The 22526-nt window shown below is 42.7% G+C and overlaps 1 protein-coding gene across 1 annotated transcript; it reads right to left on the bottom strand.

Moving 5' to 3' along the window:
* Positions 1-17035: 17035 nt before the first annotated feature.
* On the bottom strand, positions 17036-20458 carry LOC127033569 (fibrous sheath CABYR-binding protein-like). Its single transcript, XM_050921495.1, has one exon. The coding sequence runs from the start codon at positions 20456-20458 to the stop codon at positions 17036-17038; it is 3423 nt and encodes a 1140-aa protein (XP_050777452.1).
* Positions 20459-22526: the final 2068 nt, after the last annotated feature.

Genomic DNA, 22526 nt, shown 5'->3' on the forward strand with positions numbered 1-22526 from the left:
TTGTTGGTTTTTTTAAAAGGGGGCCATTGTTGCAGCAATTTTTCTTCACAAAGCATTTTGTATTTTCATCCAACACCTACATTTTTGTTATGATGAAAATCTGAAAAAAACTGAAGTAAAATTAACACCAAATCTTCACTGTTTGCCAAAAAAAAAAATCTCCAATATTTCCCTACAGCTCAACTACAGAGATAAAATTGCCAAAGCAGGTTAGAAGCGTATGATTGTTTTGTAGGACCTTGAATTTAAGGACACAATGCCAAATTTTGGCCCCATTAAAGTTAATTGGAGACTTGCTTCTAACTTAAATAGGGCCAGGATTCACCAGCAGAGCTTAACACTTCTCCAGAGAAAACAAGTAGTCAGTGATGGCTTTCAAAGGCAGTGCTGAATTGCAACAGTTGGTAACACCTTCAGAGAAACAGAGAGATTAATTTAGTAGTGCATTTTGAAGTGGGGATTTGAAAGCGATGAAAGGAAAAAAGGAGGAATGAATTTAAGAAATGCAAGACAAGCCAGGGAAAGAAGGAGAGGCACGGAGCAAAGACAATCCTGAAGTCAAGGGAGTCAGAGGACAGTGCAGAGCTCAGCTTTGATGGAAGTGAGGAAGCAGAGAGAGATTAGGAGGAAGTTCAGTTTGGGGGGGGGGACAGTTTGAAATGACAGCAGAAAAATCAAGGAGGGAAATCCAGATAACTGGAGCATTGCAGTTGAAGAGCTAGAATAATCATATGTAGTCTGAAGACAGAGAAGCCTGCATTGTACTCCAAATTACATCCATGTAACTCCAGGAAGAATCCATTAACTTTATGGGTGTATTCTTCTCTTATTCAGAGCAGTGTAATTAGTCAGAACAGGTCTCAGAACTACCAAGAGCACCAGACAGTAAGGATCCTTCTCATCTTCTCTCCCTAATAGAGACATGAAGGATGCAGTTACAGATAGAGGTGCAGGAGAAAACAGTAACAGAAGGGGGGAAATTGATCAATGGACTGAAATCCGATAAGACTAGAAGAGAAGAAGACAAGTGTTGTTTATGTTATCTAAGGGATGGTTAGTTTCAGCACAGACAGGATGAAAGCCAGGTTGGAAAAAGAGGAAGATTGACAGTGTAGTCAAGCATTTCCATGATGGAAGCAGGTTGGTAAGTGAATGAAGTTTCAGAGTAAGATAAGAGCTTGAGTCAGAAATATCCAAGATAGTTAGTGAGTGAAAAGGTCGTGTCTGAAATGTCATGTCCTGACCCCTTTTTGTGTTCTGTTTTAACTGCCATTCTCAGCTTAGAAGCCAGAAACTCACTTATAGAAGAAGGGCCCTCTTTTCATCTTATTACAAAGATCTATATAGTTATACCTTGCCCTGGCAGACTAAAGGCCTATGTACTTTGGCACAGCTGTGTGGCCCCTGTCTTTACAAATGGAGAGTATCAAATAAACTCTTACCAGAAATTTTATATGCCCAAAGAAACAGAAGGTGTGTGCACTGGGATCCTCTTGAAGAGTAAGTATACTATTAAATCCTACAGTGTTATATTGCACTTAGAAAACTTGAAATAAGGCTCTCCACCCACAGAGGACAAGAGTGTTTAGCCTGTAGCCATTTCCTGAATTGAATCTGGATGTAGCTTTCATGTATCTGCAGAATTGAGGGATAAGATTATCAATAAAGCCCAGGGCCCAGTTTTTCAGAGAGGATGTAGTCACTTAGAAAGTTTTACTGTAGACTTAATCCTTGCTGTATAGCACTGAGTGCTAAGATGCAATATTTAATACATTAATTGCTTTTACAGCTACGTCCACTAGCATCTCCTCACTCAACGTCCATGGGTGAAGTTAATTCCCGGAAAGTAGACACCAGCTATAGGTTTCAGACATTGAGAGTTATAAAATGACATTTATTGGACAGCAAACGTTAGAACAAACCAGTCATCCAGTCAGGTTAGTATACATAGACTTCTATAAGACTCCAGTGTTCTGTTACTGTACATACAGAATACTCATTGTGAAGAGCCTACTAACTCACAAACAATTATTAATTCATTACATATCCTTCAATTAGCAAAGTGGCAGTTGGTGCCTCAGATAGGACCTGGCACTAGTAAAGCTAAGGCATCAGCTCACAAGATCTTTACTGTAGGCAGGATAAATAGTTGAGGTCACCTGAGAACTCAGGATTGTAAGAGGAATAAACCAAATCTGGTCTTCAAAAAGCCACTCATTTTTACACATAAAAAGATACCAAGCCAAAGGATGTAAAAACCCATAAGAAATACATTAAACAGAGAGGAAGTGAGATTAGGTTAGTTCAAATACTGAAGTGTTATATGCATTCAGGCAGTCCAATCCTAAAGATACAGGACTTCATGCAATTGTTAGAATACATACAGATAACACTTCATGAAGTGTTATTTCCTTATTCCCCCTAGAGAGCACAGAAATTTTAAGCATCCCCTTCCTGTCTGCTCTCAACACCTTTAGGTGCTGTGACTTCCAGAAGCTGGGAAGGGTCTGCCTTTGGAGACTTAGTGGATTCCTCACTAGCAGCAGCCACCACCTGCTCTTCATTAGGCACCAAGTCTAGCTGCCTTGGTTCAGATTTACAGATCTCTTCTGCGTGCATTGCAGGGATTCCGCCTCCTTCCTTGTCTTCTGTCTCATCAGCAGTGATCTGGGAATCTTTGTCCCTCTTCCCAGTTGTGGGTCCCATGGACTCCACAGCAGGGCAGGCCTCTTCCCTCTCTGCTGGCTTCACTGTAGCTGCCTCTGTAGCTTCTTCAATCCTCTGCTCTGTTGGTTTCTCATAAGCCATGTTGAGCCCCTTCTTGCCAAGTTTGCCTCCCATCTTTGCTGTGCAGTAACTGGTTTGCTTCTCTTTCTGAGAACACTTGAATCTTGCTGAGGAGGTAGGATCTGTGATGAATGTTAGTAACCAACGAGAGATCTGTAAGAGAGCTAGAGTGAGAGCCAATGATAAAATAGCTAAGATATCATGTAAATGAATATCTACTAGCAAAGGAGAAATTCTACTGAGTAATAAGGATTGGGTGTTCAGAGGGCTGTACAACTTAGAAGAGTGCTCCAGCAGAGTATTTCTGTATTATTCTCCACCTACAAGAGCTGATTGAAACATTCATCATGGAACAAGAATAAAATGTTCCATAGATTACACATAAGACAGCCAATGAGCTGAATGCCAAGATTGCCCACAGCAGGGCAGATATTACTGGCACCTACTAAGACATGACAGCCTTTCAAGGGATAACAGACAAGGGCCAGTGGGCCTTCTACTTAACTGTTTCTTTCAATGAGTCCTTGTCAGTTTAGGTTCACCCACCCATAGGCTTAGCACATTATTGCTATTCTGATGACAAATAAGACACAGTAGTACAGGAAGGACTCTCTTGCTCTTAATATTACTGGCTGAACACCAGGTGATCTAAACATCTAGGTGTTTAGATAAAAATATTAGTAATTCCTAAAGTCCAGGCAAATCAGAACTCAATGAGAGAGAATTTCCTCACTACTAGAGTTATACCTTCAATGACACGTGGATTGTGTTTTAGTTGTCTCATAAAAGAAAAAAGTTTGAGGACAGGGGCAAATACTTCCACTTTCCAGATCACAAGTTTGTCTTCTTAGTTAAAATAATAGTAAGTGTGAGCAGTCAGGTTAATTTGTTACATTTGTAACAAGGGAGAGCATCAGACAGAGAGAAGAGCACACTGACATGTAGTTGATTAGACAGGCCCCCAATGCTACAAGCATACATATTAAATAGCATTAGAAACACATGGAACCTATTAAAGGTAACACCACCCATCCATTATGCACACCCCAAACCAACAATCACATACAAATACATAATATTATTGCACCACACAGCCTACAAATTCAAAACCAGGAAAAGCATTTTTAACAGAACATGAGTTCAATAAACAATTCTTACCAAACCAGAAGAAAAAAACTGCTCACTAGAAAACACTAATGGTTCATCCTGTGCTGACTCTTAAACAGCTACCTTTTCCCCTGCTAGGCTGGTCTTATATAGTAGTAGGTGGTCACACAGAAGTACTTCCCCATGAGAACCTGAACATTAGTTCCACTGAATCACTTTCCCCTGACACCATTATTTTTTGCTAGATTGTGTGAAGGATGAACATCCTTTAACTTCTTCAGAACCACGTAGCTATATCTTTTATATTCACATAGTAATGGTTTCACTTTATTCACTTTGCTTTAAAAGTGAAAAAATAAATTAAAAATAAAAACCAATGGCCCACACTTATATATCCCCATGTTCCTTAATTTATAATTCTACTTGGATCATGCTTTGAGTTTACAATGCTAGTATGAATGTGCCTGTTTATGCAGGGTGCTGGTCGTTACAGGCTCTGATCCTGCAAAGGCTTACTCTCATGTTTAACTTTACTGTGAATAGTCCCCTTGCCAGCTTTCCTTTAATGAGGTTACTCAGAGGGTGTAAAATTAACTACCTGTGTATGTCTGTACATGATTATGATCTACACTTGTGTTGTGGAGTCAAACTCTTGCAAAGCTGACAGAGTGGAAAGAGAGATATGTTTTAGGGGTGATGTTATTTAACAAGTTGCCCCTGCTTTGTCCAGTAATAAGCAGTGTGTTGTGAAAACCCACCACCATTTCTCCTTCTATGCTATCTGAAAGTGTCTTGTCTTTGTAGAGATTTTGTTGCGGCTGCTGATTGGATGGCTGTCCCTAGCAGGATCTGGTCACTTAGCATAGATTATTGCAGAAGATACTGTCCCTGCACCACTCATATTTCTGCTGCACAGTGTAATGTAAAAAGGATGCATCTGCAAAATGGAAAGAGGAATGCTAACCCCCCTTAAATGATCAATTCTCACAAGCCAATTGCACATCAAGACAGGATCAGATGGAATGACTCAAGCTATCATGTAAAGAATGTAAACAGCAGACACATAACATCAATAAATAGAGCTGGCAATTAAAAACTGAAATCACTAACAAAATGACCCATGCCTTCTTTCTCCTTTGCCCATTAGCTCCAGTGAAGGAAGCTGATTTTTAATGACAAATATTTACATCAAATGATGAGTAAACCTGGAAGGAATAACCTTGGGAATTCTGGTGGAAAAGTGATGATGTGTTATTGATAATTCACCATGGAAAAGCATGCACAGAGAGATGTGCATTTAACTTAAGGTCCTAGGAGAGTCTGACTAGCTAAATATTAGCAACATTCGGAGATACAGTAATATACAAGAGAACTGATTGTACATAAGTAATACATTTTACAGTGCTGGGATAGTCACATAATTGATGGAAAAATGTTATTTTAGGAGTAATTACAAATGTCGGTCTAGATAGTCCAAATGGATGAAACTGATCTTTGAAGGGATATGAAATATTACCTACTTGAGCAATTCTTAATGTGGTATAGGAGTATAAATCCTGCTGCTGACTGTACACAAGCTGCTTCATACATCTAAGGTGTTCTTTTTCCCTGGCCACAATTATAGTCATACAATTATAGAAAGCAGCTGTCAGTTCATCAAAGTTTGGCAGATATAGTGAGTTGTGTGAAGAAAAATAACTTAGGGGATAGTCTAAATAATTAAAGTCTCCTACATATAATATAGCTCAGCTTGGATGCTTTTTCTTTATATTCAAAGATTATAGTCACCCAACCAACCTCACTGCCAGCCTTTTCACTTCCCTTTGGACCACTTTTAGCTGGCAGGTGGTTTCTCTCAGCTATTTGGTAGAACAAGATAAGGAGGCTTCTGTATTAACGTGCAGTGTATGTATAACTGAGAACTGCTGAGAGAGATGTTTTTCTCTGCTCTTGCCTTTAGTATACAATACCTGTTAATACTTTGCATAACTAAGTGTACATGCTAATTTTAGGCTTGCGGTCCAAAGAGTGGGTTTGAAACTACAGGTCAGGACTATTAAGCATTTAAATAACAATGCATGTACATGGTGGTTTACAACTAGAGCTTCAGACTTAACACAATAAGGCTAAGAGCTTAAAGGAGGCTGAGAAAGCCTCCCTGCAGGAAGGATTCTGAAGTAGGAAAACAAAGCGTGGTTGGAAACTTATCTGCTAGCAGCTTAGGATAGGTAACCAACTATGAATACAGCTATTGCTTACTCAGTGTGCAGAACATGGCCTCTAGTTTAAAAAAAAATTTTTGGACCCATCTTTCTACTTCCCTGTCTTTATTTTAGACCATGATCTCTCTTCTGGCAGAGATTAATTTTTCATATGCTTGTATACCTACCTCACCTCTGTTAGTTGAGTATTAGTCAGTCTACAACTTTAATTTGTTAGATAGAAGCAGGTGGCCATTCCAAGCACCGTGCATGACAGAAGACCAACAATTGAGCTGGTTGAATTTTTAACAAAACCGGGAAGAAAATGAGTGAGGTGTTGTTCAAATGGAAACTTTTGCAGCTCGGGTCCTTTTCACAAAGCATTGTGTTATCTCCTCTAAGCACCAGCATTTAAAAAAAAAAAAAAAAAAAAAAAAAAAAGGAAAAAAAACTGAAGAGTTAAAGGAAGTGTTCAGCTTTCTTTCCTGAAAGTATTTCCCTACCAGCTCAGCTACAGCTTAATAGCAGAATCCAAATGAGACATTTTAGAGTGGAGGGATGGCAAAATAAGTTTAGTATGAGCATATATTTAAACAGTGATGGTTAGAGAATAAGTAGAGATATACTTAAGAAATGAAAGAAGCAAGAGATAAGGAAGAATACGTTAAGACCATACTAAAGTCAAGGGAATCCGAGAATGGAGATGTCAGTGTTGGTGGAAACAAGAAAGCAGAGCTATCAAGAAGGACTTTGAACTGAACAAGAAAAAAAGAAGTTCAGACAGGTATGGAATAAAAATGGAAGAGAGGAAGTAGCCAGAATAGTAGATCATTTAAGGTCAACTGAAGACAAGGATACCACTACTATATTGTCAGTTACTTCAACTTACAAACAGGGGATACTTGCTGGAGTTAAGAGTTTCAGAGTTGGAGTAGTGGAGCTACACTGAATGTCTCCAAAAGCAGAGAGCCTATGACTGAACCCTAAAAAAAGGGAATCCTTCTGATACTCTTCCTAGAGACTGAAGATGCAATTATAGGTTGAAGCCCAGGAGAAAAATCTTAAGGGAAGTTATCATGCAGTCAGATAGGACTAAGAACGAGTTACTTACTGAGGTAGGAGGTGGTCAAATTTATCACATAGCCAGAATTGGAGCCAGGTTAAGGGGAAGAACAGGTAGCGTGATCAAGAATTCCACAGGGGGAACTGAGATGGGGAGAAGACAAGAAAGGGTGTGTGTAAGTAGATGAAGTTTTGGAGTAAGGGAAGGGATGAGAAAGCTTGTGAACAAAAATAAAACACTTCTTGGAAACAGCTAGTAAGTAAGAAGTTGTGCAGTCCTATGACCCCATTTTCCATTCTAGCTCCCATTCTCAGAGCTGTCAAGAGACAGAGGTTCACTTTTGGAGAAGGGACTCTTTACTAAAACCCATCATTAACAGCAGTGCTGTTTACATCCTGCAGAGTAGGGGCCTTGTTATTTCAACAGAGCTGCTCAAGATCAGTGTTTCCACAAGGAAAAGTTACTATGGCAGAGATTTATCTAGATAGAAAGGTTACAAAAAGCTTGTGTGCACTGGGTTCTCACCCAGCATAGGCCTACTATTAACTAGTGCAACATCACAGCTGTATGACTCATGTGGGCTCAAAGCTTAAGATACGACTCTGAAGCTGTTGAGCCCAGGAAGCCTCTGTCAAGTTCATGTCCTGAACTTAACCCTAATGGAGCTCTTGTATCTTAGTATTCAGGGGTAAGACTCAGCAGGGCCCAGGATCCACTCTCAAAAGCACTTAATCACTGGGGTTAGAGGGAAGAGAGACTCCTTCAAAAAACTGTCACTGCTGTAGAGTATGGAGGAAGTCAAGATGCATTGTCTTAATTACAAGAGTTGTTCATACCCATATCCAGTAGCAACTCCCTGCTCCCCACACAGCCTGTTATTAGAGTTTATTCAGTGAAAGTAGACACCAACTATAAAAGTTTCAGATGTTTGTTGCAAGTATAACACATTTATTGACAGCCAACATTTGAAATACATAAAAGGACTTCTATAAACCACTGGTGTCCTGTTACTGCGTATACAGAACAGATTTCAGAGGAGAATAATTACTAACTTATAAAATATAAGCAATTACATTAGTTTCTTCTGGTTTTGAAGTGCCAGCTGAGCCCTCAAAATGCATCTAGAATTGTAATTAACATGTGCCAGAAAAGCTAGTCACCACCTCACATCTTTACTGCATTCAGGACTGCTAGCCACATCATCATGCAATGTAACATAACAGGGAATCAAGTTTGTTCCTCAGAGCCTCTGCTTCATTGCATAAGGGATCTCACACCAAGGCCTTAAAACCCTTAGATACTGTTTTAATTACATTCAGTCATCTACATTAACAGAGAAAGATGTCTATGCACGCTAGTTAATGATAGTTCAGGTACTGAGAGGTGCTGTACTTTCAGTCTAGCCTTAGAGATACAGGACTTGTTTAACTGGTAGAACATATTTCCTGTGCCAGATGCATGCCAGCTTACTTGCCCTTTTCCCTGCAGAGAAAGGAAGTTTGGCTAAGAGCTGAAGATACAGCTCACCAGTGCTGAGGGAACCACCCAAAAAGAGGTAGTTTTACTAGCATTACTCAGTCTGTCCATGTCATTCTGGCACTAAGGATCAGAGCTTGTTGTTGGAAAGATGGAAGTCTTCTGTCACAGATACAGTCTCAAGTTGTAGAAGCAGAAAGTAGTACTAGTGTTGCCAGGCTCACTCTGCAGAAAGTGCTTCTTCATGGAGTTTGGTCTTGAAATAGAAACTGGGGTGGAGTCACCTAGCATTCAGATGCTGGGGGATCCCATCTATTTAGCATGTCCTTCTGGTCTGCTCTCAACACCTGTAGGTGCTTCCAGAAGCCGGGAAGGGTCTGCCTCTGGAGATTTAGTGGTTTCCTCACTGATAGCCACTAGCTGCTCTTCATTAGGCACCAAAGCTAGCTGCTTGGGTTCAGATTCACAGATTTCTTCCACACCCACTGCAGGGACTCCACCTCCTTCCTTATCTTTTCTCTCATCAGCAGAGACCTGGGAATCTTTATGCCTCTTCTCAGTTGTGGGTCCCATGGACTCTGCAGCAGGGCAGGCATCCTCCCTCTCTTCTGGCCTCCCTGTAGCAGCCTCTGTAGCTTCTTCTACCACATGGGCTATTGGTTTCTCATAAGCCACGTTGAGCCCCTTCTTGCTCAGTTTGCCTCCCATGTTTGCAAGGCTACAGCAGCAGCCTTGAGAAAGATCTGCAAGAAAAAAAAAGATGTGATGAGATGCAGGATGTGTTAAATACTTGGTCATTGCAACTGACTACTTGGCAATGAAGAAACATCCAACCTACATAGTCCACCGGGGAATGTTAAGCAAGACTAGTGCTACAGCCCCACATTACTACGTTGAGGTCCACCACCAGGAAATAATGGAAACATGAATAGGTATTCCATGGATTACACCTAAGACAGCCAAAGAGCTGAATGCTCAGAAGGAATATAGCAAGGCTGTTGTTGGCATCCAGTATGACATTACAGCATTTCAGAGGACAATAGAGGAAGAAGAAATGTGCACTTCCAGTTTGTTTTTTCCTCCCAGAACTCCTTGTCAATTTACAGTTTCACTATCTTAGCATATGGCCACTTAAATAGCACCCAGAGACAAAGAACAGAGAGGAGACTCCCTTGCCAGTAATATTACTGGAACACAGCATCTGAACAGCTTTTAGCAGACTAGTTCCTAAAGGTCAGGCAATCAGAAATTAGAGAGTATTTCTGTCCTAACCATATATTGGCCACACAGTAGCAACAGGAAAGTGAGTGCCGGTTGCCTCATTAAACTAAGTTTGTTTTTTAGCAACATAGCTGTGATTAGAAGACTGGCAAGGTTAGTATTTTGGCTGAAAAAAAGTTATGAGCAATTCAAGTCAGTTTATAGTAAGTGAGTGCCAGACATACAGCAGAGCACTGTGCCATTGGTTTGAATTAACAGGCTTACAGTGGTATAAGCCTACATATTAATAAGAAATATATAGAGAGTTTAAGAACACCACTCATCAATGATGTATAATCCACATACACACCATTCACCTCCCAGGAATTATAGTATCATCTAGTTTACATCAAAACCATGTCCTACTTCAGTAGCAACCAAGATAATGACAAGACAGACACAATCTTATTGATCTAGATAGTCCCATAACAAAATATCAGAGAAGCATTTTAACAAAGCAAGAAAACAGAAAATGCATGCTTGCTTGCTTGCTTGCTTGCTTACCTACCAACCTCAACCAATTCAGCAGCTGGCACTACAGCCACACCCTCTGATAGTTTCTGAGCAGACAGATAGGTCTTATATAGGGCTAGGTGGTCACACAGAACTACTTCCCCACAGATCCCTGAACACTAGTTCCACTGAATTAATTCCTCCCTCAGACTACTATTGCCTATTTAAGTCCCTGAAGAACTGAGCTCTGTGTAGCCCATACGGCTATTTAAACATTTGGTGGCTGAATCTTTTATACTCAGATTCTCTTTGTTTTGATTTTCTGTATTTTGCTTTGCAGAGTTAAATAATAAAGTAAAAATAAGAAGAGGCCATATATATATTTCCATGCCCCTTTCAACCTAATTTTATGTCTCAGTATCTGAGTTTACAGTATTGATTCGGGTGTACTTAATAAGGCCCCAGACTTGCTAAGACTGAAGCATATGGATGACTTAGTGCACATGAGTAGTTCTATTTTGCTCAGTGGGATTACTGTGTATGTGTTTAAGACTTTGCAGGATTGGAGTCTAAAATTGTACTGTGCAGTCAAACTCTTGTACAGGAGGCTAGGAACATGCAGATGCATGCCTTAAAGGTGATGTTTGTTATTGGATAATACCATAGACTATTGTTTAAAAAGAAGTTTGGGGTGAGAACCCATTCTCACTTCTCCTCACTACCATCTGCAAACGTCTCACCCTTGCAGAGCTTTTATTGTAGATGCAAGTCGAATTGATGTCCCTGTTACTAGCAGATCATCCACCACCGGGCATGTCAAGATGCCACGGAACAATGAACACTGAATACAAGAAACTTGGCATTTACTTAAAGTTCTCAAATAACTGTTTCCTGTGCTGAATATGGGCCACAACAAACATACACATTAGAACTAAATATTTGAACACCCAGTAAAGTACAGTATGAGTGATTTGATTACATACATTTAACCACACATATGGTCATCTAGCAGGACTAAGACTGTTCTTAATTACTTGGGAAACTATGCACTGGAGGGCAGTTGCAAATATGTATCAAGATTGCCCTGACATATGTTTGTAGAGACAGGAACCAGTGGCATGGAGGTAGATCAAACATGGTGTAAGCCCAATTGCTAAGAATACAGAAATCTTAGATTCAGTTATTTTATTTGGTAGCTGCATTTATGAATATTGTATCACAGTGGGAGTTGGAGGTCAGTCCCTCAACATCTGGTGATTTCAATAAGCTCTAGGAGATAAATACAAGCTGATGAATACTGGCTAGACTGAGAAAAGACTCCTATGTACAGTCTAGCTCTATTTAGATACAATTTATCACCTGCAGAGAGAAAGTACAGACAAGCACCAAACCCCATTGCCAGTCTTTTCTCCTCCCTTTGGACCACATTCAGGTACAAAGTGATTTCTCTGGGACTTTTGGTAGCACAAGATAAGGATGCCCCCTGTGTTAATGCACTGTTAACAATGGACAGTAACATAATTGGCAGTTCCTCAGATTTTTATATGCTTTGGCTTTAGACTACCTCTTTATCTTCTGCATGTGGTGCTAAAAGCATTTAGGTGGCCTATACAGACTGTGGTGGGGATCATCTCATTTTAGGTCCCAGTTTCATAGTACATAAACTAAGCATGACTATACAGCCTAGAATTATAAGGACTTTTGATAGCACTATGTATTACTCTTGATGGCATTCTGTGCCAAAAAATTAAAAATTCTGCACCAAAAATTTAAAAATTCTGCAAGTTTTATTTGTCAATAAATAAATGTAGAGTCTCCATCATGGCAGTGGGGAGCACAGGCCACTGGCTGCATGAAGGTGGGAGATCACCCTGCAGCCCCTCCACCCCCCACCCCCAGGACAGGGACTCAGCAGTGAGGCTGCATGCTGATCCTCATACAACACAAGGCCTGGGCCTGCCCCAGAAACCCCTTGGGGCTCTGCCCCTCTGCACCAGGTATGGGGCAGGCAGGCTCATTCAGGCAGAATCCAAGTGTGGAAGGGCTCAGTGTGGGGGGATGCAGTGCAGGGTGAGAGGATTCTGTGTGGGACAATCTGTGTATAGGCAGTTTGGGGGGAGCAATTTGGATGCACAGAGGATCTGGGTGGGGGGCATTTCCACATGCAGAGGCAATAGGACTCTGCAGGGGCTTCCAGGTGAAGGTGGTTGGGGTTCAGTGGAGGGGTCTGGGTGGAGGGGCCTGAGCGGGGGGCTCTGGGTGCTTAGGGAGTGGGGTTTGGTGGAGTTCAGGTCTGGGTACAGCTAATTGTGGGTCAGTGATGTGGATATCTGGATGTGAGGGCTCAGGGTGGCACAGAGGGGTGGGGCTTGTCAGAGTGGGGCTTTAAGTGCTGTCAGCTCAATGGGGGTGGTCTGGGGTGCAGGAGTGGGGGTCCAGAGACAGATCATCTGGGTGCAGGGGGGATCCAGATGCATGAATTGAGGTTCAGTGGGGGTAGGGTTTACTTATGAAGTGCTAGGGGCGTTCTGAGTGTACAGGGTGAGTCTTTGCTGGTGTGTCTGGATATGGGAGGTCCAGATGCATGGGGGTTGGGTGGATGGGAGAGCAGCTCCCCCTACAGTGACCCTTCCCCCAACATCTGAGGAGCAATGGGGACAGGAAGCAGGGGAGGATGCTAAGCTTCCTAAAGTTGTGGGAGGTTTCTGGGGGCAGATCTGACACAGCCCCAGAAACTACTTTCAGGAGAAGAGGAAGTCCATGATCTCCTGCCTCCAGCCCAGATGGGATGAGCAGGTAATCATGCTCAGGGTAGGAGTCACTGGCTGGGGTGTCCTCAGCCCCATGGTTATTTATCTCTCCCTAGCTGCACCAGGTATCTGAAAGAATGTATCTGCACTGCTAGGGAGTGGTGTGTGACTGCTCTTGCAGCTTCCCTTTGCATCCCTGTCAGAAAGTCATTTTTTCTGCAGGGAAGTAAAGAAATGTGCAGGGGACATGAATTATGCACCCATGCAGTGGTGCAGAATTCCCCCAGGAGTATATGTATATATACACACACTGATTGTTAACTGAGCAATGGCCATTCCCTAAAGACATAGATGCAGCTTTTCAAAAGTTATTTAGGAATATAAAGTTGCAGGTAGGTGCTTTTGAAAGTCTCACTATGTGCCCTTCAACATCGTCAGACACCTAAATACCTCTGAAAATTCAGCCATTAGAGTCTGATATCAATAGGGCAATGCAAGTCTAGGAGGTTGAGAAAGGCACTGTAGGTGAGATCTCTAGAATTCCAGCATAGGATAAGTGACAACAGATGAGTATTCCACGCATTAATGTCAACATGATAGAAAGTACAAAACCCAAACTTAGCACAGATTGGAAAAAAGGAGTGAGACTGTTTAAAGCCTTGATGTTAATTCAAGAAGCTTGATTTATTTTAGTAATAGACAGGAAGCCATCACTATTAGGTAAAGACTAGAAAAGAAAGATATTTCAAGGGTACCATCTGAAGTTGGATGTTAGGAAGAAAAGATTGCAATAATCACATCCCAAGGCCAACAGCATGGAGAGTGTTTCCACACTGAAGGATGGATAGAGGACAACTTACCGTTTAAAAATCAGAGGGGTAGCCGTCCTAGTCTGTATCCACAAAAACAACGAGGAGTCCAGTGGCACCTTAAAGACTAACAGATTTATTTGGGCATAAGCATCTGAAGAAGTGGTTTTTTACCCATGAAAAATTATGCCCAAATAAATCTGTTAGTCTTTAACATGCCACCAGACTGCTTGGTTTTTTGTTTTTTTTCACAGTTAAAAAATATTCATAAGTGTTTGCAGGATCAGGAGCCATTATGTTGTACATATTTAACCCTTTATATGGTTATTTCTCAAGGCTAGAAGTGCCTACTCCCTGTTGCAGACTCCATGCATTAAGAGCAATCGTAAATATATAGAGTTGTCCTAATCTTTTCTCATAGGCTATAGTCACACTATGAGCTAGAGGTGTGACTCCCCTGCTGATGTACACATACTCATGCTAGCTCAATGACAGCTATGGTGAGTACAAATAGTACATAGCTGCAGCAGCAAAGGTAGCTGCATCCAGTATAATTCCACTTGGTGTGTACTCGGCCCACGTGAGTGTCATGAGCTGTGTATCTGCAACTACGCTACTATTTATACTCCTATTAGCTTCATGAGAGCTACTCTCGCTGGAGAATCACACACCTAGCTCAGAGTGGAGATTTAGCCTTAATGTGAAGTTTACAGTAATAGGAGTGAGCTATTACCATTAAAATGCTTCTTAGCCTAGTAATAGCCCCTGGAACCAGTTACAGCAAGTTTCTCTTTGAGTAGCTATGAGTATAGCTGCCAGCAAAAAGAAAGCTAAAACCTATTCCTCAAAGCTTTCAGTGGTTCATAAATCCTAGGAAGCGAGTTATCCTCCAGGCAGATTTTGTATAATTTGAAGGGGAAGAGACTGCAGTATTCAGCCTAGTTCAACATGGATGTCATTTCTCAAATGCAGACAGAGAAGGATAAGCAACTTATACCGTCCCCAACTTCTCTTCACATTTCTCCCAGATGGTTCCTTGAGATTTTTAGCAGGCCCGATAATCATGCCTATAAGTTGTTAGTTGCAATAGCTGTAGAGTGGAGAACTTGAACGTTGCCTCAGGTTATTTTCCCCATGCTCTGCTTTATGCTATTTGCTCAGGTTTTTGCAGAAAGGCAGGCAGCCAAAAAAGAGATTAAAAGTTGTATACAATAGGAGAACAGGAAAACAACCTCAGCACAGCAATTTAGAGAGTAACATCACCTCACAGGGTTGACTACCAAGATGCAAAGAAGGGCCTGGTAGCAGAGCTGGTCAGGGATATTTTGACAAAAACGTATTAGTTGAAAAAGGCCATTTCACTGATGCTTTATTTGGAAGAGGACCAGTTTCCACAGAAGTTTTTAGGAAAGAAAAGTTTCTCAAGTCTGAGATAAAATTTCTGGTAAGAACCAGAGACATTTCTATCCCAGAATAGCCAATAGCCCAATGGTTAGGGCACTTAGCTAGGATGAGAGACCCACATTTAAATACTCGCTCTCTCTGTTTTAGGACTTAGCAGGGATGTAGGACCTCCACGTTTGAGGGCCCCACTCATCAGGCTATTGGCTGTGCCAGAGTAGGCCTCTTCTTCCCCTTGCAGGGAATGGAGTAGAGAAGGAGAGAAGAGAAACAGTTTCCTGCCCACTTCTACTTGTCAGAGGAATGAGGAGGCAGAAGTTCACTAGTGTCCAAGAAACTAGACCTAGGTCAGACAGCCATAGCTGGATTGGAGCTGCCATCCTATGGACAGAAAGGCTGTTTAGTATGTTGAGTAGTTGATGGGTGCGGGGCAGGAAAAATCACTCCCTAACCTCTTACTAATTTAAGTAGCTAGGTGGGCTACTTCAGTTACAGCAGCAAACAATATTATTGCTGCTGTAGGCTCAGACTAGTCATGGAAATCTGACACTACTGATTAGATTTGTTTTTACTGAGTGCCTTATAAATATGAAGCTGGCTCATTGTCCTTCCCAGGGATGTGTAAGCTATGCTAGGATAACCACAGCCACACTGGAGAGGCGGGCCATTACACGGTTTTAATATTACACAGGTATAATTAGTCAGTACAACTTTTGTTTTTAAGATAAGCCCTGAAGCATTTGGCAAAACTCTAGTCTTGATTGAGGCAGGAATTTTCAGAATAGCCTAAGGGCATTTGTTAACTGAAGCTGGCTTGTCCAACTCCCTTAAGCTGCTTTGAAAGTCCCAACCTTTGCTACCAGGGAGCACCCAGGCCCCTTTCTAGTTTGGATTCTGTAATAGTACAAGTTGCACTCTCAATAGGCTGGTTAACATGCAGCAAAGCCTCCCTGTTCATGCAAAGGGCAATAGTTATGTAGAAAACAGAAGGGCAGACAAGATGAGCAGTGTGCAGAGACACTGAGTGAGGAGCATAAAATACTGTTTATTGACATAAACATTAAAACAAGTCTAGCATTTGGCAGTACAATACACAGGCTCATGTCTCCTCTTCTCATCTCTGAACTCAAGTGTATCCTCTTCCCAACTGTGTGTAGTATGGATGCGTGTTAACTTGCAATGGTTAGACAGTTACATAATTTCAGTAGTTTATTCTACAATACTAAGTGGCCTTTAGGTATCAGTCAGAAAGTGAATCTCAAATTCTAATGAGAAGTGAAGGTATGTGCATTAGCTTGACAGCTCTCTGTAGGCTAATTCAGGTGAGAATATTCATTACCCAAAAGATAGTGAGGGATTAAAACTTAAGTGTTCAGTGTTGTGGAGGGTGTAGGCAGTAGGAAGAAGGGGAATTAAGGTGTTAAAATATAGACTTTGGAGGTCCAGCTGGTATTACATTACTTAATAAGGGAAGACACGCTCCTACAGACAGCACGTTTACAGAAGTTTAGACACAGATGAGCTGTACTTTCAGTTGTTACCATCTATAAAAAGGTGAGACCAATATTGGCAGAATGCCCATTATACTATATCTGAATTCTACACAACTGCAGCTTCATGGGATGTTTTGGGCAAGGCATATAGCACAGCTACAGGAACTCTGTTCATTTGTTTTGGGCTGCCACTGTTGCTGGGATCCAGTTTCTCTTCTGCTGGGGATAGAGGCTCTCAGGCCATATGAATAAGGTCAGATGCTTCTCTTGCAGACATCTCCTTTGAAGGCACAGCTTCACTGCCAGTAGGTCCACAGTCTGAATGTATGGCCATTTCCCCCTTTCTGCCTTGAGTTTCAAAAGCTGAAAAAGCCTGTTTAGGCTCCCCTTGGACTCCTCTCTCATCTACTGCAGTCACTATGGATTCCAGAGGCTGGAAAGCTTGTGTCTCACTACTGGGCTCCAGTGTCTGAGGGAGCTCACAGCTGGCACCAAGAGAAGCAGATGGATCTTCTGGCTCAGTGTACTGTTGTAGCTCTGACTCAGCATCTACAGAGAACTCTGTCTCAGAAGCTTTCAGAATTTCTTCCTTGCTTATTGCTGCATGTTCCCCTCCTTCCTGGCCTGTTCTATTAGCTGGGATTTGAGGCTCTTGACCCCTCTTAATCTTTAATTCTGTGGTCTCCATCAATGATTGTAGAGACTCAGCCTCTTCTGGCGTCTCCAGCACAGTCCCTGAAGTAGGACAGGCTTCATTTTCTTCTGTGGTCTTAGCAGCAGCCTCAGTGGTCTCTTTAATAAACTTTAGAATGGTTAGTGCTGTTGTGTACGCTTCAGCTGTCTGTGCAGCAGACTGGACCTCAGTCTCTTGCACATGCAGTCCAATAGGCTGCCTCTCACTAGAGTCTTGAGCTAACTCTTGTGTGGCTGGGACAGCAATGTGTATCTCAGTCTCTGCAACAGGAGGAACTGCCACCTCTTCTGTGGCCTGCACAATAGAACAGGACTCACTATTACCTGCTGTAGTTTCTGTAGCAGGCTCAGACTTTTGTGCAATAGGTGCAGCAGTTTGCACCCTAGCTGCTTCTGCAGTAGGCTGAGCCCCACCACTCTCTGGCATGCTCCATTCAGTAGATTGGGTCACAGTTTCCTTCATGGTCTCAGCCCCTTGGTGACTGTCCTGTGCATCTGTGCCAGCAGCCTGTACCTCCATTGCTTCTCTGACCTTGGTGTTGGGATGGGCCTTGTTTTCCCCAGCAGGTGGAGCCTCATTTACTTTTGCAGTGTCTAGCACCATGTCTTCAGTAGATTTCCCCTCAGCTGCTTTTGCAGTCTCTCCAGTTGGCCATGCACTAAGCTCCTGAGGAGTTTGTGTGTTTGGGACAGACGCTGCCTCAGTCTCCGGAATAGGATGGGCCTCGTTGTTCTCTGTGGTATTCTGGGACTTCGTCTCTGCAAGAAGTTGGGTCCCACCAGTCACATGCAGGCTCTTTTCTATGATCTCTACAGCTTGCTGGGCTTCACTAGCAGGCAGCAGCTCTTGCAGGATGCCTTGCACAGCTGGCAGAGCAGTTGGTCCCTCACCAATTTCTTCTGTGCTCTGTACAGTCTTGCGGGCCTCAGTATCTGGCTCGCCTAGCATAGTAGGCTGGGGGTCAGCCATTACCTCTGAGGTCTCAATGGCAGGCTGGCCCTCACCAGCCACTGCTTTGGTCTTTTGTACATGTAGTGCGATAGGTGGTGTTCTAGTCACCTCTGTGGTCTCTGATGAAGGTTGGTCCTCACTGTTCTTGGCAGCGTTCCGCACCTCAGCCACTTCTGCGATGCTAGGAGCCTCAATGGGTTGAGCCTCACCAGACTCTCCTGTGGTCACTATAGCAGATTGTGACCCAATCATTATTTCTGTAGTCTTCTGAGAAGTCTGTTCAATAGAGCAGACTTTAGCCTTTATGGCCTGTGCAATTTGCTGGCCCTCATTAGTCTCCTCTATGGCTCGTGCAATACTTTGCACCTCACTCACTTCTGTGATCTCTAGAGACTTCTCTGCAATATGCTGAGACTCCTCAGTGTCTTGGAGGCTCTGGTACATGCTTGGGGAAGCAGGGTGTGCCTCAGTCACCTCCATGGGCTCTGCAGTAGAACAGGCTTTAGCATGATCAGTTACATTCTGGGACTCATCCATTTCAGCAAGTTGCAGCTCATCTAGCTGTATGTCCTGCACAGCAAGATGAGCCACTATCGCATCTTTGGAGGCTAGTGCAGGCTCTACAATGGACTCTGCATCACTCGTCATTTGTGGGGTTTGTGCAGCAGGCTCGGCCTCTCTGAGAGCCTCTTGCATGGTTGGCATTGCAACCGGCACCTCAGTTTCTTCTCTGTTCTGTGCAGGAGGCTGGTCCTCAATCTTCAATACACTAATTTCAATGGGATGAATCTCACCAGCAAACTGGGTCTCAGTCCCTTGGTCGTGCAATGCATTAAGTTGGGTTTCAGTCATCTCTGTGGTCTCTCCTGTAGGAGAAGACTCATCGTGCTCCGTGGCAGCTTCAGTCTCATCTGTGGGATCTAATGAACTCTTCTCAACAGGCTGTGCCTCACTAGTGTGTTCTGAAGTCTCTGTGTCAAGCTGGGTCTTAGTGATTTGGGGGACTGCCAGTGGCATCTGTACCTCTGGCTGTGACTCATTCCCTTTGGTGGTTTCTGCACTAGGCACCACACTCACTTCTGTGGGTTCTAGAGACTTCTCTGCAGGAGGCTGGGACCCCTCTGTGTCTTGGAGGCTCTTGTATGTGCTTGGGGAAACAGGTTGTGCCTCAGTCACCTCCACAAGCTCTGCAGTAGAACAGGCCTCAGCATGATCAGTTACTTTCTGGGACTCACCTATTTCAGCAAGTTGCATCTTACCTAGCTGTGTGTCCTCCACAGCAGGATGAGCTGCTATCACGTCTGTGGAGGCTACTGCAGTCTCTACAATGGACTCTGCCTCACCCATCATTTGTGGGGTCTGCACCGCAGGCTCGGCCTCTCTGAGAGCCTCTTGCATGATTGGCATTGCAACCGGCACCTCAGTTTCTTCTCCGTTCTGTGCAGGAGGCTGGTCCTCAATCTTCAATATGCTAATTTCAATGGGATGAATCTCACCAGCAAACTGGACCTCAGTCCCTTGGTCGTGCAATGCATTAAATTGGGTTTCAGTCATCTCTGTGGTCTCTCCTGTAGGAGAAGACTCATCGTGCTCCGTGGCAGCTTCAGTCTCATCTATGGGATCTAATGAACTCTCCTCAACAAGCTGTGCCTCACTAGTGTGTTCTGAAGTCTCTGTGTCAAGGTGGATCTCGGTGATTTGGGGAACTGCCAGTGGCATCTGTGCTTCTGGCTGTGACTCATTCCCTTCAGTAGTCTCTGCACTGGGCTGGGCCTCACCATGCTGTATGGCAGTCTGGATCTCAGTCTCTTCTGTGGTCCCTGGTACAGGATCTTCAGTGCAGTGGGCCTTGCCCATGACTTGGGTGGCATCTAGTGCTGTCTCTGCAGCAAGATAGGTCTCAGGTGACTCTTGTGGGGTCCCTTCCATCTCCATGGCTGCCTTCTCAGCCTTCTGGTCTGCAGATTTGTCAGGCACACCAAGATGCTTCCTTTTGCTAAGTCTACTCCCCATGGTGGGAGCTCTGATGTAGCAACACAAAAACCAACTGCAGTGTGATAGAGAGGACTAACCCACCCTTTTGTAGGCACCAGCACTGGAGGCAAAGGGTCTTTACTGCTATGAAGGAGACAAAGTATCAAGCTTCTGTCGTGTGTCTGAAGTGTCCTAGAAACCAGTGACAAGCATCTCACCTACAAGATAAGAAAAACTTCCATTAACACCCACACATGCTAGCCAATTAGTACAATAAGCTTCTCTCTCCAGGGACAGCTGGCCTAAGCAGAACTCTAGGGTCAGTCCCTCCACTGAGAGATTCTGTTCCTGTCCCTCTTATCTAGCCCCTTTGTCCTACTAAGTCATCCCCCTTTGCCTCTCTCTCCTTTTTATTTTAAGAATCTAAGCTCTGAACAGTCTCTTCCAGTTTTAGTGCCTATTGCATTATGTTTAAAGGACAGGTTCATCAACCAAGTTCTCAGGTGACTAGTGATTTTGGATCACTTCTATAGGCTTGTACCTAATAGCAAAGTCTTAGATCTTTCTCAAGTGCTTCAGTTCTAGCAGATATGGGATATATGTCTACATTTAAGTAGTTATTCAGCTCTTTTCCAGCTTACTACACTGAGCTAAACCCATTCAGGTGTGTCTGCATATAATTAAATCAATTTTAGTTACACTGATACATATTTAATCTAGACAAGACTTGAGAACATTGTTCTCGTCTGCCCTTCACCTTGTGTATTCATTTACACTGCAAGTGGAACAGGCCAAACAGGTATGCTCTACTCACATTGTAGCAACATACACTCCTTCACACAGGTGATCATGGTCAAAAGACAAGGCTACAGAGAATCAAGCTTTAGGGATAGTCTCCATTTACTGCAACACAGGGGAAGTGTCATGAGTTACAGCCTTTGAAAGTGCTAATAGAGTAAGAAAATGTATTTAAGATACAGTATTAGTGGACAGGCTCCAGGATTAAGAACTGACTTAAGGAGACTAATCCAAGAGATAGTACTAGAAACAAAACAAAACTATGGATGTCTGCCACCCTAACTTAAGTTCTCTTTTATAGAAAGGCTGGCAAAAAAGCCCATATTCTCTGCCAGTGTAAGAGGGATTTAACCTTGAAGAATAATACCATTTCTCATTCATTTATACTAGCAGAAAGTTTGTCCCAAAGCATCTATAAAACAGTGCTTATTGACAACACAGGAGGCAGAATAGAATTCAATCCATACTCCCATAGTAGTATTAGCTTTATAGTATGAACAGAAGAAAGTATACTGTCAAATCAAAGTGACACAGCTGTTATTTTATCCAAACACACTTACAGCCCACCTCCAGATGGAAGTTGGTTGCTTAGTTGCTATCATGGCTAAGCCTACTTTCCCCTAATCTAAGAGGGTGTTCTGGACAATCCCTCCACCCCAAAAGAAAAATCAAGAAGAATAGGTATAAGTTAACTTGACTAAACCCCAAAACAATCAACAGACTTACTAAGAGTAAGCTAACAAAAATACTTCCCTTTATTTCAAAGCACTTTCATGCTTTGTCCCTACTGAAGAGAGTAGCTGAAAATTAAAATACCAATTGATCCTATTTTAATCTACACCTGTACAATCGTAGACCTGGACAACCATCAAGTCTAACACATTAGGGAAAAAAAAAGACATACCTACATAATATATAGTACAAACTCCTTCTGCTGGCACCTCAATAATGCTACCTACCTAGGTTGCCCTTACATAAGTTTGGTGACCACACCAAATTCGTTCCCCACAATTTCCCTAATCTTTAGTTCTACCTAATCACTGTTTTCACAGCCCCATTGTTCCATTTACCATAAGCAGGGATTTATCCTTTCCTGCCCTGCACCTTTTGTTGTCATTCCCTGTTCTAGAAGGTAAGTATAAAAATCCAGCCAATCTGATATGGTAGCATTTTACATTCACCTTGCACAGGTGTGAATGATGGCCGAAGATGGCAAGGGAAAATCATTCTCATGATGGCTTATGGTTGAAATCCCAAGGAACCCAGGTTATTAGAACAGACCAGCATTGAGCAAGCCCCACACTAATAT

Source organism: Gopherus flavomarginatus, chromosome 13, assembly GCF_025201925.1.
Source record: "Gopherus flavomarginatus isolate rGopFla2 chromosome 13, rGopFla2.mat.asm, whole genome shotgun sequence".
Taxonomy (NCBI): Eukaryota; Metazoa; Chordata; order Testudines; family Testudinidae; genus Gopherus; species Gopherus flavomarginatus.